The sequence below is a fragment of the Marmota monax genome, unplaced genomic scaffold, assembly GCF_021218885.2.
Source record: "Marmota monax isolate L192 unplaced genomic scaffold, Marmota_monax_Labrador192_F-V1.1 WCK01_AAM20220418_F8-fsc00021, whole genome shotgun sequence".
Classification (NCBI taxonomy): domain Eukaryota; kingdom Metazoa; phylum Chordata; class Mammalia; order Rodentia; family Sciuridae; genus Marmota; species Marmota monax.
Window position 1 is genome coordinate 4537618 of NW_026695228.1, and position 16993 is coordinate 4554610.

At 35.2% G+C, this 16993-nt stretch overlaps 1 protein-coding gene across 11 annotated transcripts in view; it reads left to right on the forward strand.

Annotated features, from left to right (window-relative positions):
* The window catches only part of Rbms3 (RNA binding motif single stranded interacting protein 3), a 1321467-nt gene that overhangs the window by 1251605 nt on the left and 52869 nt on the right, over positions 1–16993 (forward strand). For 7 of the 11 annotated variants that reach the window (XM_058576560.1, XM_058576562.1, XM_058576559.1 and 4 more), the window contains 2 exons: positions 5194–5304; positions 13192–13239. In XM_058576560.1, coding sequence (XP_058432543.1) covers positions 5194–5304; positions 13192–13239 — 159 coding nt within the window. The remainder of the gene's footprint in view (positions 1–5193; positions 5305–13191; positions 13240–16993) is intronic. The other 4 variants (XM_058576563.1, XM_058576561.1, XM_058576564.1 and 1 more) reach the window with 1 other exon arrangement.

Sequence of the window (16993 nt, forward strand, 5' to 3'; positions counted from 1 at the left end):
AGAGATTAAACCTCTCTGCATATACCTCAAGAAAAAGAAGGTTTCTCAGTAATTTTGTGGGACACTACGTTTTGTGTAGCTATTCTCCAAGTTAAATGAAATACCTTTATGCCACACATATTATGTAAACATGGTTGCTATTAGAAAGTAAGTTACACTAACTAGTTTGCTTATAACCTTATATTATTCTCTGCATTTCATTTTATGTATGTCAAAAATAGATTGATGCACACACACACACTAAATTAGATTTTAATTCTAGAAATTAACAAAGGGACAAAAATCTGACACATGGGAAAGAAGAATAAGATGCTTAAACCCTATTTGTAAAAGTTAGGTTGAATTACCATTGAAGAGTCCATTAAAGTTTTGTAACTGAAAGCTTGGTCCCCAGTGCAATCATTGCCAATTTAATCATGAGGACACAGTTTTGAGAAAAAGGAAAAAGAAGTTTTATTGCTGTGCTAGCAAAGGAGAAACACAGGGGACTTCTGCCCCAAAGGCTGTGACTCTCCAGATCAGGAGGGACAAGGGGGTTTTAAAGGATGTCAGGTGTGCTCTGGTAGGGGATCCCAGGGTGCCCATATGGCTGTCAGGATTCACTTGTTAATTTGGGAGATATTCACTTCCCAGAACCTCAGCAGGCATCTCCTTCCAATAGTGGGTGTGTTCAAGGGCATTTAACTAGGGGAAGAGAAGATAACACTGTCTTCCTAATCTGGTTAGGGAGGGGGAGAAGGGAGAAGAGAGGAAAATAATAAATAGATAGATAGATAAAACATAGAGCCATGAGGGCTATATTCAGAAGGTGAAGGGACCACTGTTACAGTTTTACATAAATTGCTGTAAGAAATGGTATAACATGGGCCATAAATATTTTGACATTAATTATTTGGTAAGAGGAGAAGTGAGGATGATATTTCTTTTTTCTTTTTTTTTTCCCCACTAATAATCTCCAAATAACTTTCTCATCTTATTTTGTGCAAATAACCTTCTTACCTTTCACTTTGACATTGCTATGATTTAAATACAAGACTTTCTAAGAGTCCAAAGAGGAGGGATTCTCAAATGCATTGCAATACAATCAAACTGGCTAAATGGAAGCATGTGGAATCAGCTTAGGCCTGAATTATTCAGCTCAAGGGCAGGCTTGGTTTGTTTGAATAAAATGAGATATAATGTGATTATTAGATTCAGACTTGTGCCCCTTAATAAGACTGGATTAAAACCAATAATGGATAAACAGCATAAATAAACTGTAGGGAAGCGTTTGCCTCTAGAACTGTAATAGTGGTTAGACAGTGGCAGTTCATAGGAAAAGTATAGTTCCCAAACTTAAGTGTTTACCAGGATCACTTGCAGAGTTTATTAAAACACATTCAGGGCCTAAAACACAGAAAGTCTAATACTTGGTCTGTTGCTGCTACGGACCCACTCGCCATAGTTGGAGTATCTCTGGTCTGGCATGCATACCCATTGTCACCAGAATATTAATTGGTCCACGTCCTGGCATCACTACTGAGTAAAAAGCCATCAGGTGTGCGCTACTGAAGGGAGAGAAGCTGCCCAATGTTTTCTTTGATTTGCATGGTCTTATATTTCAGTTGGGAAACTGATAAACTTTCAAAGACTTTAAGTTGCTTTCAAATATTGGCAAAAGGTTAACAGCACACATGCTTTTCCACCCTTAGGTCAGGTATATTAATTCACACAGGAAGATCTTTGGAAACTTTACCCAAATTACTGTTGGATTGTTGATTTCAGAACTAGGGTGACTAGATCTACCCTTTGTCTATGGAGTGGGAGCAGCTTTGTTTTTTCAGAAGCGGTGACTCAAATGGACCCAATGTTCCCATTATCTGCCTGGTTACTGCGTTTTTTTAGTGATATTACAGCGTGCTACAATATTTTTCTTTGCAGCTTAAACATTGAGCAAACCCAGACATCCGGAGATGCTAAAATGAAAAATCTGTTTCCTCTTGTTTTCCCGTTTGCCAAGTGAACTCTGTCAGACAGCACATTCTATACGTTTCAAGTAAACAAAATTACCCTTAATGTGTTGGCAACATCTGTCACAAAACACTCTTCCGTCTATGGCTTAAATGTGTTGAGTGGGAATAGAGTTGACAGTGTATTTAATAAGCTGCAATTATGGTTGAGGGCACTCGTTTTTACCTTAACCACCATAAGGTTTTTCCTCTTTCTTTTATGCCTTCCTTTTCTCTGTTTCTTCTTTTTATTTGTTTTTAGTCTATGCTATACAAAAGAGATTCTGCTGTCTTTGATAAGCAAAGAACTGACAAGGACCTTTCTTTTGTTGTAGATAGTCAACACTTAAAACTCTTTAAATGGTCCCTGACAAAGTATCATCCAAAAAAAAGTTGTTTTTTTTTTTTCAATTATATCCAGGTAATTCACTAATTGTAAATTTCTCCCATTCCCTTGAGATTAAAGAATTAATGTTCTTTATATGGGAATTCTTTATCCACTGAATATTTGTATTGAACGTGAACAAGAATGTATATTCTTACATATGCTCACCTACACATTCTTTTATTATTGTTCATTTACAATAACTGATCTATTTAAGAAAGGAATTTTTCCCTTACATTATTTTTCCATTCTGTGCCTCATGCTGCTATTTACAATTTCAAATTATGACAAATCCCTTCCCACTCTTCCTTTTGATTGTCAGGTTCCTGGTTGATACACAGAAGCAGCACACTGGCGTCTGTAATCAAATGAGTCCCTATTCACTATTTTCTAAGAGACCAGACAGTCCTTCCTAAATTAATTCCAAGTGCAGGCATTCAATCCTTCTATTCTTATCAGGCATAAATTTTGATTCATCCCTAGCAGGCTGCACTGCCCTACCTCTTTTGCATGCAGCCTCCCAAACAAAGAAGAAAGTCTACCTCACATGCCCTTGGAGAATCCTGTGGGGGAAAGGGCGACCTTAGGGGCCCAGAGAAGAAAGTATCCTCACAAACACAATTTGGTCTTTATCTCTGATTTACATAAATGATCCTTGATTGAGGGGCATCTGGAATTGTGGTAGCTAAGCTCTGTTGGAATGTCTAGGGGCAGATATTCTAAGAAGAAAGCATAAGTCTCAAGTTCAAAAAGAGAATTGAAGTCTGGTGGCTGCTCAGGATTGGTATGTTGTAAAAGTGCCACATTTTGATTAAGAAATGCTCCAGGACTTCCATCTTAACTCTGAGGTTATTCTATAATTTGTCCCTAGGTGATTTAAGAAGAACCCTAGTTCTTCTTAAAGTGTTTACTTCTGGTCTGGCACAACAAATACCTGAAATGAAGGCCAGTAAGTATTTTTTTTAAAAAAAGGAAAAAAAATGGTAAAATTGGTAAAGAGTTTCAGAAAGCAGGAAGAAAAAATGATCTGTCTGAATTAAAATTAAAGTTTATCTTAGTTATTATATTTCTCATTTAAGAAATATCCTGATGAAAGATAATTCAATAAAGCATCAAGAAATTCAAAAAACACAAACACACAACTAGGTTTAATTACAACCACAGGCCTATGAAATAGCATATGTTTCCTGATTGATTTCAGCATAAAAGTCCAAATGCCTTGGTGAAGAAAACTGGTTCTAGATATCAAGTATTTCTAAATATTTGATTCAATTTGTATTCTCCCTGAAAAAGAATGGGGAGGAGCCCATAGGGAAGGCTGAGCGGTAGCCTATCTTTTAATAGATACAGTGAGAAAGTTGGATTTGAATAATACCATATGTAATTGATCATCCTGAGCAAAAATATTTTAGGAAATATTTGCTCATGGGTAATTAGTTTGGGTGCTGAGATCTTGTTATTTACATGCATCTGTCCTAGTTTTATTTCTTCAAAATATTTACATACACACAGGGGAAAATAGTAACAATGAAGAAAATAATATTTAGGGGAAAATAATTTTTTCAGGTATAAATTATTTTATTACAACTGAGTATTTAAATGGATTGTTATGAACTTCTGACCTATAATCTTTGAAATGGGGTATTATAATGATATAATCTGAAAGCTTCCATCCAACCCTAATTTTTAAATTTAGCTTTAAAAAAAAATATTGTCCCTAGTAGGATAGGGAAAGAGGAGTAGAAGAGTACCAGGTCCTGACTCCATTCTTCACTAGCTTTATAACACCTGATGCATGCATGGAAATCTTTTAAATGTACACTTTTTGTATTTCCAACAGTTATAAGGAATCAAAATATGAATTCTAGTAACACACCTTTCATAACATCTTATAAAAACCTTGACATTTTTCCTCTTTTGAAAAATTATAATTTATGGATGAACATAAAAATTCAATCAGTTTTAATAGAGGTCAGTGTTCTTCTGAATTATGTCAGAAGTACAAATAGAACATAGGTCAAAATATCAGGAGGAAAATACATGGAAAACAGCACCTTTAATTTTCAGGTCATTAATGTTAGATTTTAATATGTCCTTCAAAGACATCTAGTCAAAAACCCATCTGAGCCTGCCTTATTCTTTCAGTGTTAGATTTTTTTCCCCCAGTGTTAGATTGTATGGGTGCTATCAACAATACATATCTAGCCAGGTACAGTAGTGCATGCCTACAATGCCAGCTACAGGAGAAGCTCAGGCAGGGGAGTTGCAAGTTTGAGGTCAGCCTGGACAACTTCAGAGACCTTGTCTCAAAATAAAAACTAATATGGGCTGTGAATATATGTCAGTGATAGAGTACTCCCAGGTTCAATCCCCAGTACCAGAGGGTGGGGGTAAAAATTACTTATATAAATCATGGACAAGTGGAATAAACCTAAAATTTTATTGAATATCAAAAAAATAGTGAATTTTCATTAATGTTCATATTTTTAGTCAGAGAAATTTACATATAGAACAGCGAAAGTGTATTTAAATATGATTTGTTAGAATACGTTCTACATCAAATGTTAGAAATATAAATGACATATGTTTAGATAAATCACATATAAATCACATCAGAGAAATGGAAGTTGTTAATGCCATCTATTTAGCAGGCACAAAATGACATGCATGAATATAAAAATCATATGAGGCTAAACTCAGTCTTTTCAGTAAAAAGTAAATGGATTTGATGTTAACAGAAAAACATAGTTTACTATAATTAATTCTTAAAAAAGTTTCCCTGCAGAATATGTTTTCAGATGAACATTTATGTGCTTGTAGGGTGCTGTGATTACACCAACCATGGACCATCCTATGTCCATGCAGCCAACCAACATGATGGGTCCCCTGACACAGCAGATGAACCACCTTTCATTGGGAACAACAGGAACGGTGAGTTGATGTTTGTTTTGTTTTCTTGGATTTCTCTAAGATGTGATACTGTTTTCATTGGCGTTGTTAGTGAAACTGGTTCTGTACATTCATCTAACACACCTATCACGTTCCAGTGTGAATAAGCCGAGTTCATGCATGTTCAATTCCAGGGCACAATTAGTCACATTGACAAAGCTAAAGGTTCAACTGTGTTGCATTTAAACTTCAGTTAGAACGCAGTGTGTGAGGTATAATGTCTGTTTTGGGAAAGGAAACCTCTTAAGTGCATCTGCAAATCTAGAACCTGTGATTATGTACTTGAGCTTGGTTTACCATTCCCAGCTGCTTAACAGTTCAGCAAATATATCATTAACAGGTTCTACACAAGTTAAGGAGCCAACTGACTATGATCATGAAAAAGCTTTTTTTATTTTATCATCAATGCTTAAATTAATGAAAATCTATTGAGAATTTGACATAATTGAATTCTTTTGGAAAGGATGAAAAAGATGATATTGAAAAGAAAGAAGGGAATCTAATGTGCTTGCTATTTTCTTATAAGTTGGATATTTTTGACTAGTCCTATTTGTTTTTCCTTGAGGAACAGAATTGTCCTGAGAAAATATCTATTGCAGTTTTGATTTTATATCAACAAAGCATTTGGAATCATGGGCAAAACTTCATGTATTTTTTTAAAGATAATTCCCCATATGTTCAAGAAGGCAGATACATACTAAAATACTGAAATTTTGTTAATTGCCATTATTAAGAAGGGTGAAAACAGCATGTGATATTAGCAGTTAAAGTTTTTTTTTTTTTTTCATTTATGTTAGTGCAGATAATCTTATCAGTTTTAAAGATGTAGAAAGAAAATAGATTTTATTTTGACTGAGGCAGCTTAGATATTTTAGAAAGAATAATGGACCAAGAATCAAGAATCGTAGATCTAAATCTTTATTGAGACCTTCTTTTCTTTCTGTCCTCAGGAAAATAGAATCATCTGGTCATAATTTCCTTCTCCACATAGTTGAAACTTTGCACTTGATATATGGGGCCCGTTTAACTCTATGATTTTATATCTTTAAGTCTATATGCATCTTAGTCACCAATTCTGTGGTTCCCCACAGAGGTGCTGGGATCATTTGCAGAGATCTATGTACATATGCACACTAGCTGTGCATTGGGAATGTTACCTTATAGTGGTGGCTTGCTGTCTGATAGAGGTTGTTGACTCATAGGCTTTATAGAATATAAGAAGTTTCTGACATGACCACTGAGGCCTTACTAATATGCCCTAAATAAGAAAATCCATACACCTTAATGGAAAGAGTCACATTGTTTCAATAAGGACATTTAGTTTTATTAACATGAACAAAGTGCCTCTAAGGCCTCAGTTGTTGAACATATAAAAAGCAATTGATGATAACTTAACTATCTGGATGCTTGGTCAGGATCAAATTTTCTTAGGTTTCAGATCTATATTTTTGGAAGTCATGCCTCAGACTATAATTATTATATTTTTAACTATAAACTATGGTACAGATCATTTTCATCAAGGAGATAGAGTTTGAAGATAGTATTTTTATTGCTTTCAGTATTGTGTGAAGATTATTATTATTTTTTGAGGTGGTTCCGGGGATTGAACTCAGGGGCACTCAACCACTGAGCCACATCCCCAGCCCTATTTTGTATTTTATTTAAAGACAGGGTTTCACTGAGTTGCTAAGCACCTCACTTTTGCTGAAGCTGGCTTTGAACTCTCAATCCTCATGCCTCAGCCTCCTGAGCCCCTGGGATTACAAGAGTGTGCCACTATGCCTGGCTAAAGATTATTTGTAGTCAATTTGTATATTGCTAATAAAGCAAGTCCCAAGTACAGTATTTTCATTTATTTATTTACTTACTTTTTTTTTCTGGTGCTGGGGATTGAACCCAGGCCATGTACTGCTAGGCAAGTGCTCTACCACTGAGTGACATCTCCAGCCTAGGTGAAGTGTTGGGAGGCCTAAAGTTTATCATATTTCCATTATAGACTGCCTCCATTATCACCTTCCTTTTCCTTCAATGATTATAAATTCTTGATGAGCATAGAAATGCAATTTTACTGTATTGCATGAAAAGCTGAAATCTGGTAAATTAAAAAAAGAAATTACAGTGTAAATCATAGAAACCACTTATAAATTTTACCTGTTGGAATCAAAACCAAAACCAGTACTTGCTAAGATTTAAGTGTTTGTACTAGTGAAAATATAAGAGCTGGGTTAAGTGAATATATGACTGAAATCCTTTAGTAAATTAAAAAATAAGCTAAAAGATACAGAACAGACTCAGAATTATAATAATCATTGATTCAACAAGAAACATATGTTTGTGTATTTGAACATTTTCAATAAGCATGCATTTATTTGTATCCACAAGTTTTAAACAGCTGGTAACAGCCAATAATAATAGTAATTCAATAATGATAGACACTGCTCCCTTACTTAGAGAATAGTAGTTTTGAGCATGTACTTAGCTTTAGCACCAGATTTCCTCTAGCTTTTTTTTTCTTTTCCTATTCATTTCTTCCTTTACATCTGCAACTAAATAATGCTTAGAAACATTATAAGCCTTTGTATAACATGACAGTATGCAAAAGTTTAAATTTTAATGAGGTTTTAAGGGAGGCAGAAAAAGACTATTACTTTGTTGATTCATTCAACAAAACATCATTGTTTAGTGTTTAGAATGCTGTTATAATTTTTTCTTAAGCTGTGACTATAATCCTTTGATATGCCATCATCTAAATTTTTCATTGGCATTTGGAGTGGCTATTATGTAGTGGAGGTTAGTTTCCCACCTAATTGCTTCTTTCCAACATTTCCACGGATGGGAAAGCAGCCTGGAATCATGGAAAGTCCAATGGGCTTTGGAATCAAACTTGAGTTCAAAGCCTGGCTCTACCCCTTCATTAAGCTGTGCATGTTTAAGCAGGTTACTTATTTATTCTCTTTGAACCTTTGCTTCATCTTTTACAAAATAGAAATAAAAATATGTCTTATCCCAGTGATGTTGTGAGTATTAAATCATAGTGTACCTAGTCCAGTGTTGGTATGTGCTTATAAAATAAACTGCCCTTTCCCCTCTTCCTCCAGTGGATTTTAAGTAGTGGAGTCCAGTCTAGGTCTCCAGAAGGGTTGGAGCACACTATTTAATCCACAGTACAACTCCCTCCTCTGTTTCATTTCAAGTGATATAACTGACTTCTTTAAAGTCTCCACCCCTTTAGCTGTTCACATAGTGTTCCAGGGTTGCAAACTCAAATTTCTCTGAAGCCTGGCCGAGTCATGTTAATGAATGAAGTTGACTGAGTTCAAGCATATACCTTGGAAATATATCATATAACTTTCTTTATATTTTCCAGTATTATAAACATAGTCACATCATACAGATATACATGATATTGAGATTTTATTTTAGATATTTTCAGTGGAATAAGAATAATATCTCTTCCTAACTGTTGGGCAAATGATAGGGAGAGATGGTCCATTGGGCAACCTGAAATATGGACACCTTTTCAAGGAACCACAGCCACTGCTGAACTGCAGACAGCTATTCCCAAACGGATATAAAGATCTAGAGTAGTCTCACCGTCCAATTTCTTAAGATAAACTGAATATTTGGATTTTGATGTGAATCTTACTTATATTCTAATACTAGATCCAGTTTATCTCCAGAGCTCCCAGTTTGTAACCATTGCCCAAGATGGTCCTAGTTTTCCTCCAAATTCTCAGAGCATTCCTTCTCTTTTCTTTCATAGGTTGCTAAATCAGGATTTCGTTATTAACTTACTGTTCAGGCCACGTGTTTTCTTAAGCAATCCCATTCCCTTTCATGATTTTGAACACTGCCCTCTGTGCTGAAGACTGTTAAGTCTGAGTCTTCAATGCTAACCCCATTTTAGAATGTTGAAATCATTTATCCAACCACTTCCTATCTCCATGTAACTTTCCCTCTAACTTCTCAGAGTCAGCATGGCCCAAACTAATCTCAAGAGCTTTCCCTGAGCTTCCTTCCAACTGAACCCTCTTCATCTTGTTTGTTCCTGCCCCAGTTTTCTTTCAAGTTTATGCTATGACCAAACTAATGCCAGCAGCCAAACCACGCATCTAGGATTGAATCTGGACTCTGCCCTTCTCCCTTACCACCATATACAATTATTTTTTAAGACCCACTGATTGTGTCTCATTGACACATTTCCAGAGGCTCTGCTCTGAGCCTCATTTGGTTTTGTGTGATAATCTGTGTCCTAACTACACTTTCTGCTTTCAGTCTCAATGTTCTGGAATCCATTCTCCACCATTTTGCTGCAGCCAATTAATCTACAACTATATAACAGTGTCTCTATCCTGGGTCTCCTCAGAGTCTTTCAGAGATCTGAGCTCACAAAAATTCTAAAAAAGAAAAAAACAAGGTGTGAGAAGTGAGGAATGAGATTGAGATAGAGACCTCAGCTCCAGGAACAGATGGATCCCAAGGGCACAGAGCAGTGAGATCCAGTGAATCATTCAGAATAGGGCAGTGCTCAGGAGTGATGGGGGGAGGTGGAGCTAGATTAGAATTTGTTTCTTTTTTTTTTTTTTTTTGAAGGGTGTTGATGACCACATGTTTTTGTCCCACTTTTCTTTTTAAGATTCCTGGCTAAAATAATTGCATTGTGCTAAAACCTCTTTTTCATCTTCATATAGGAGATATATTTCATCCCACGTAACCCCACATTTTGAAATGGGTGCCATGTAGTTAAATATGCCTTTCTCTCTAATTTGCCACTGCAAATATTTATTGTTCAATTCTCTACCCATTTTTAAACTGGACACAATCTACAGGCTTTAGGAGAAATGAATCACATGCAAACAGTGTTACTCTTTTAGTCAGTCCACGGCTCTGCTGACCTTGAAGAATTTTTCTAGCTTTTCTGCTTTTTTTTTGGTCACAGGATTTCTTTGATGGAACCAAAGCCCCATTATCCATATTTTCTTATCACTTTATTGTAAGCTTTAGCAGAAGCCACTGGGGACTTGACTGTATTATGAGAATCTCTGAATTGCATGACAATCTTGTTTTACAAGTTTCTTATCTCTTTTTTATTTGTTCAGTTGCTGGTCACCAGTGGCTTACAATGTCACCAGAATCTGTTTAAAGAAATAAAAAGATTTTGTTCTGAACATTCCTTATCTGCCGTTTAGTTTCTGTTTCTCCGAGCCTCCTGATGGATTTGGATTTCCATGGTGTGACCATAGCTATTCACAAAAAGTATCTTGTAATTGGTCCTCCACTGATTTCCCATGGTTCTCTAGTGTCTTTCACTCATATCACTCCTTCACTGCTCCAAAACTCCTGTGGTACCAGGTGAAAATTATTCATTGCACTTTAAGAGTGTCTTTTATCCATTATTAGGTATGAATATAAGTATCACAGTGGAGAATTATAAGAAGCGACATATAAGGTATCATATTGACTCCAAAAGTACAATTCCTTAAATGCATTTTCAGGGAAAAAAATCAACTAATTACAAACACACACAAGAAAGAAAATAGAGATAGAGAGAAACAGCCTTTAAAATTTATTTAGTCTTACTGTAAAATAAATTAACTTTGAAGGGTAGTTGTACAACCTATAAACAAGTAGACATTAAGTGAAAGTCTAGTATCAAGAAATATTTATTTGCTACTATTAAACTTTTTGCTATTTATAAAAATAAATTAACAATGCAATAGAAAAGTCTTAACACATAAAATGCCAGAGCATGAACAGATAGTTGAAAGAAGGAAATAGAATGCTAAATGATGTGGAAAAAAATTATAATCAAAGAAACAAAAGATAAATCCAATTCACACATGCATGTTGGCCTAACACATGTACATACATATCTCATCAAAGAAAATCATCAAAATCATGCACATTATACTGAAGGTATAGGAAACATTTTCATATATAGTTTGTATCATGTAGTAACCTAAATTTGCACAAGAATCAGTAGATAGCGAGGTGCACAGTCAAAACACCTCAGAACATATATCCTGGCTGAACAAATGGTTATAGTTTTGAGAAGCCAGTCTATAGAAATATTCTAAAGTAACAGAGTAGGTTTTATGCCTCACAAATGTTTGATGTAGCTTTTTAAAATAATATCTAGTAAATAACCATTAAATTATAAACCATCCATAAACTCAAAAGGTAATGCCTACATTATAAAAGTTTAAAATAATTAGAAAAAGAGTTAAGTATACAATTAAAGCAAATTGTTGAATATAAATTTGTACTTGTGAAATACAAGATCAACTGTGAAAAATATTTATAAAATAATGCTATAGAGAAATACAAAGCAAGTGTGGCTATTTTAAGAGATGGGATTTGGGTTAATATCTATTTTAATCATTATACTTTCCTGTATTCTCTAGTAATCAACAATGAACATTATTTGCTTCTATTTACTTGTAAATGTTATAAATATATTTTTGGAAAATATCAATGGCGTAATCCAAAAATTAACTTTTTGTTTGTTTTTGTTTTGGAGTGGTAATGATTTTGTGATTGTGATTTTTTTCTTAAAGGTAACTGGTGATTACTACCACTGTTAACAAAGCATTTGGAGAACACTTTAAAAATTATTCTACTTCTTGTAGATTTGGAGATTATAATTAATTCACTAATTCCCTTACCTATTTTGAAAAACAAAATAACTCCTAACAGGTTTATTTGCATTTGAATCTTTTGGTCAGTGTTCCCTGCAGTTGGTCAAAGTGCTTTGCTATGTTCAAGTTCTAATCTGTCTTCACACATGCCATTGACTCCAGAGAGTGATTAATATTATCCTTTTGTGAAAGGAGATGAAAGTGAGAATTTTGTGATAGTCCCAAAGTTATCAAATTTCCGGAAGAATGAAGTTCGGACCTTTAACTTTTAAAATGGAATACAGATCATATGAATAAGAGTTCATACAAGAGCATCTATTAATCATGTTTTGGCAGTTTATTTGAATGCATATAATACCAGGTCCCTTTTATAATGTATCCCCCCAAGGAGAGTTGGGGAAGGATTAAAATTTTCCTTTTTTAGAAGGGGGGCTAAGGCCACAGACTATGTCCCACTTTCCTTTTTAAGATCCCTGGCTAAAGGAATTGTATTGAACCAAAGTCTCTTTTTCATCTTCAAAAAGCAGATATATTTGGTTCCCCATGACCCTACATTTTGCGATGACTGCCATATAATTTAATGAAGCTTTCTCTCAATCCCCCCTCCCAACCCCCACCTCCAACGTTAGGACACTTTGGAAAAAAAGAAAGCTACCTGTTTAATAGGTTCTGGTCTTTGTATCTCTGTTCCCACAATTATAACACAAAAAGCTGCTCCACCCAGGTCAGAAAGCACTGTCTGCTCTGCCTCTGATCAGAACTGCAGCTGAATAACTACTCACAAAACTTGGGCTTCAAAATGCCTAAGCCTCCACAGAGTCTGAGAATGTGCAAATGTTTCATTTTTCTCTTTTAAATTTTAGTTGTTCCTATGGTTCTCCAGGACTTTGCTTCATATCATGTTTGGGTGCCCTCCAAATGTAAACTTTTTGTGTCATCCAGGGAGGGTACAAATTTCATATTGATTTTTTAAGGGAGGGATCCAACAGACTGAGGGAGATGACAATGTCCCTGTTGTCCCAGCGGGTCATGCTGGTTTCAAGAACATGTGCAGTGTGAGGGTAATGGGAACCATGGTGTCACCTGTGAACTAGGGTCAGAATGCCTTGAAGGCAAGGGGTGAGGTGACCTTGTGACACATAATGGGCTGTTCCAAGTTTTAAAGCTAAAATTCTATTTTATTTTCTTTTGTACTTCATTGCATTCTTTCTCATGCTCTTTTCATTCAAAGATTCAATCCCAAGACAGGATTATGATACTCCACCAGCTGTTGTGTCAGGTAGGAAAATTCTCATTCCTTTAAAGACTTGATTGGAGGGGAGAGATGGAGGTTGCCTGCTTTTCTCCACAACTCTTGAAAGCAGTGATTCTCAATAGGGGTGGCCACAGGAAATTTGAATGTCAGTTTGGCAGGGGGTATATGTAGTTCGGAAAAGTGTATTTAATATGATAATCCAGCTTTATGCCTGGAAAATGAATATATCGCCTTTTAAATAGAAAGGACACATTGTCTCCAAGGATACACAGAAGATAGAGTCTGTGTTCTATGTATCAGTCAGTCTCAGCATTGGACAAGGTCGCCAGAATTTTTGAAAAGGGGGAGAAGGATTTTATATTAAGCCAAAAAAATATTAAAAAGGGCACAGATAAATTAACATAGATTGAGAAGCACTGCTTTAGAGAACAGAATTCTTCTGAAATCAGAAAATCATCCCATTTTGCTTGCTCGGCATCCAGCACAGGGTACTCAATATAACTATTTGTTGAATGAATCAAAAATTTAAATTTATTCCAAAAATTATATTTTGGGTATCATAAGTGAAACCACCAATATTCCATTTATACAATAAAATGGCAGAGGTTCCTTGAAGAACAAGACATCAGGGTCTTGAGGATTTTAATTAGCAATATTTAAGTTGTTTCATAAAATTTAGTGATGCAGCCAGAGTATATATGTATGAAGAAGTTAGTTCTTATTTTGAACTGCACAGATCCTGTGCTTTTGTATTAAGTTTGAGTTTTGGTTTCTTGCAAAGTGGAAAGTGGATACGATGGTTCATTTTTGTTGATTTTTTTTTTTTAATTTGATGAAATACTGGCAGTTTGAAGAGCTCTGTACTCTATGATCCCTTGACATGTTAGATGGCAAGCACATAAAATTAAAACTAAGAAGGACATTGGAAAGAGCAAGAAACAATGTCCAGAAACAGACTTAAAGAGCCCACAGAGTAGTTGAGTCTGGCATTGGATGGTGGCTTTGAAACAGGGAACATCATGGTTCTGGCCACCCCTCTTGCTTGACCCAGCATCTGAAGGGTAATCTTTTTCTCATGTCTATGTATTGTTTAGTTATGCTCGTGGCCAAATACTCATCTTGGAATTTTAAGAAAGAATGTCCCCATTGAAGAACCACGTGAAGTTATTTGGGTTCTCTTCAAGGTCTATATAAATTGCTATTATTTAAAATATCACATCCTTCCTCAACGTGTATTACCTGCCATATCTTTAATGTGCCTTTTTTTCATTTATGTGACATCATGAATAGACTGTTTCATGTGTCCAGCTTCTACTTGAACATATGGCGTCTTTGTTTAACAACAGGCATCTATCTGCTCTTGATAATTTATCAATGCAAATAATAATAAAAGACAAAAGACACAATCTGGAGCTCTCCTTCACATAGGTGTCCTGATTTCACTTTCCAGAACACAATAGGAAAAGCAATCAAAATGTCAGAAATATTTACTAGATACCCATCAAGGGTCAGGCTCTACCCAAATCAATTGAAGCAGAAACCCTGGCTGAAAATCTATGCTCTGAAGTTTCCATCTGGTTCCAAAAACAAAAGTCACTGAAAGTTCTTGAGCAGATAAATGATTGGATAAAAGTAATAGTTTAAGAAACTTGATCTAGCAGTTTTGTGTGTGCTCTAGGAAGAAGAAATAGGATTGCACAGAAGAGCTAGAAAACCAGATATATTTACAAAAAAAAAAAAAATGTTTCTAAATTTCAAGAAATACAGTACACAAAAAGGGACCAGTAGATTTTCCATATGAAAAATAGCATTTTGGAAGATTTTATAGTTATTTCTCCCTTGTAAGATTTGATTACTGGTTTGATGAAAACATACAGACCTTTTTAGTCTATCTTTAAGTAGAAATAGACCTGCCATTCTAATGGGAGAACTTCAGTAACTCTTGAAAAATGGTATATTCTTTACCCAACCACTGACCATATTAGAAAATTGACACAGGCCATGGCATTATAGTATCTCCTTCCCAATTATCTCAACTTGCCAATATTGGACAACTCAAATTGTTAATTCTTTGCCAGTGTAGGAGCCAAATTATTCTAATTTATTGGAGTCAAGATATCTGATTGGATAATCTACAAAGACATAAGCCAACCTAATTTCATTTACTCAATATTTCAACCACTTAATGAACAGTTTATAGGAGCTAGATACTGCACTCAAGTAATGGTGATACTAATAAGAATAGAAAAAGATTCTTGTAAAATATATCAGGATCTAACTTTATGTTACTATTATTTGTGGTGTTAAATGTATAGAGGGAGGAAGAAGAAAAATCTAGAAAGAAGGTTTGAAACTCTCAGGGAAAAAGAGAGTTCTGGGCTGGATTTGGAAGAATGAATAGGAATTCATCACCTGGATAAGAGTGGGAAGGTGTAATAGGCAAACAGGATATGGAAATTCTTATAAATAGGAAAGATTATGAGGTATATGATGATTCATTTGATATTGTTGGTACAAAATATCACTCTGACATATACCAAAATTACATCAATATAAATATGATTTGGTGTAAGAACCCTTTCTTCTTTGAGTCATGTATCATCTTATTCCTTTACTTATTTATATGGCATTCATTGGAAGAATATTGTGTGGCAATCATTATGCTAGGCACTAGGAATGCAACTTCCTTCTAAAAGCTTAGAAAGTTAGGTAGAAGCAGATTGCTAGTGGCATAAATGCTTCAATATTAACAAAACTTACGATGTTGATGAACACTTAAATAAGATGCCTCAGTCCAGACCTACTTGTGTCATTTACTAGTTGTGGAAATTTGAGAAAACTTAACCTTTCTGTCACTTAGATTACTTATCTGGGGAAGTAACAAAAACTTCATATAGTTATTTTAAACATGGAGTAAAATATACAACCTGCTTAAAATGCATCCTGTATAAAAGTGCTACAACTATACTATCATTATTGGCATGAGATATTATGGTGGTACAAAGAAAGAACAAATAACATATGAGGAGATGTCAGAGAAAGGGTCCCAATGGATGAATTCTCTAAATACAAACTTAAGAACACTTAGGAATTAGCTAAATAAAAAGTGTATCTGGGGAGAGTTTCAGATCAAAGGAGGCAGTATGTTCAAAGAGTCATGAGGATAGGGTGTATTGAGTTCAGAGAACTACACATGGTCAAAAAGGGCAAGGATAGGTTCAGAGATATGGGGAGTAGAGTAATGAGCCTGAGAAGTAAATAAGCAGAAACAATATCACAAGATAGGTAGCGTGGATTGTTTCCCAATGGCAACAGGAAGATATTAAAAAGTTGTGAATTGGATGTGATCTTTCTGACTATAAGGTCAAGAATATATTGGAGAAGAGCAAAAATAGAAGAGAAGGAACTGAACTGAAGAATCTATGGAAGGATCATGTTGGCATGTACTCAAGTTGTGTAAAGGACAATAGAAAGATTGGTAAATGTGTGACAGGTTAAGTAGGTAGAATAATAGGACTTGGTAACAAAATGAATATCAGGAGAGAAAGAGAAAGATGATTTAAATTTGGCTTATAATTTCCTCAGTGCCCTGAAGTATCTTTTCCCAGGATTTAAACCACAGAAAGGAGGATCAGGTTTGTGAGGAAAAGAGATAACTTCATTGCTGAACATGCTGAGTCTGAGATGCCTATGATGCAGCCAGGTAGAGATGCTCAATAGATGTTGAATGTATGTGCTTGAACTCAGAGGCCATCTCTTGTGCAGAGGTAGATTTGGG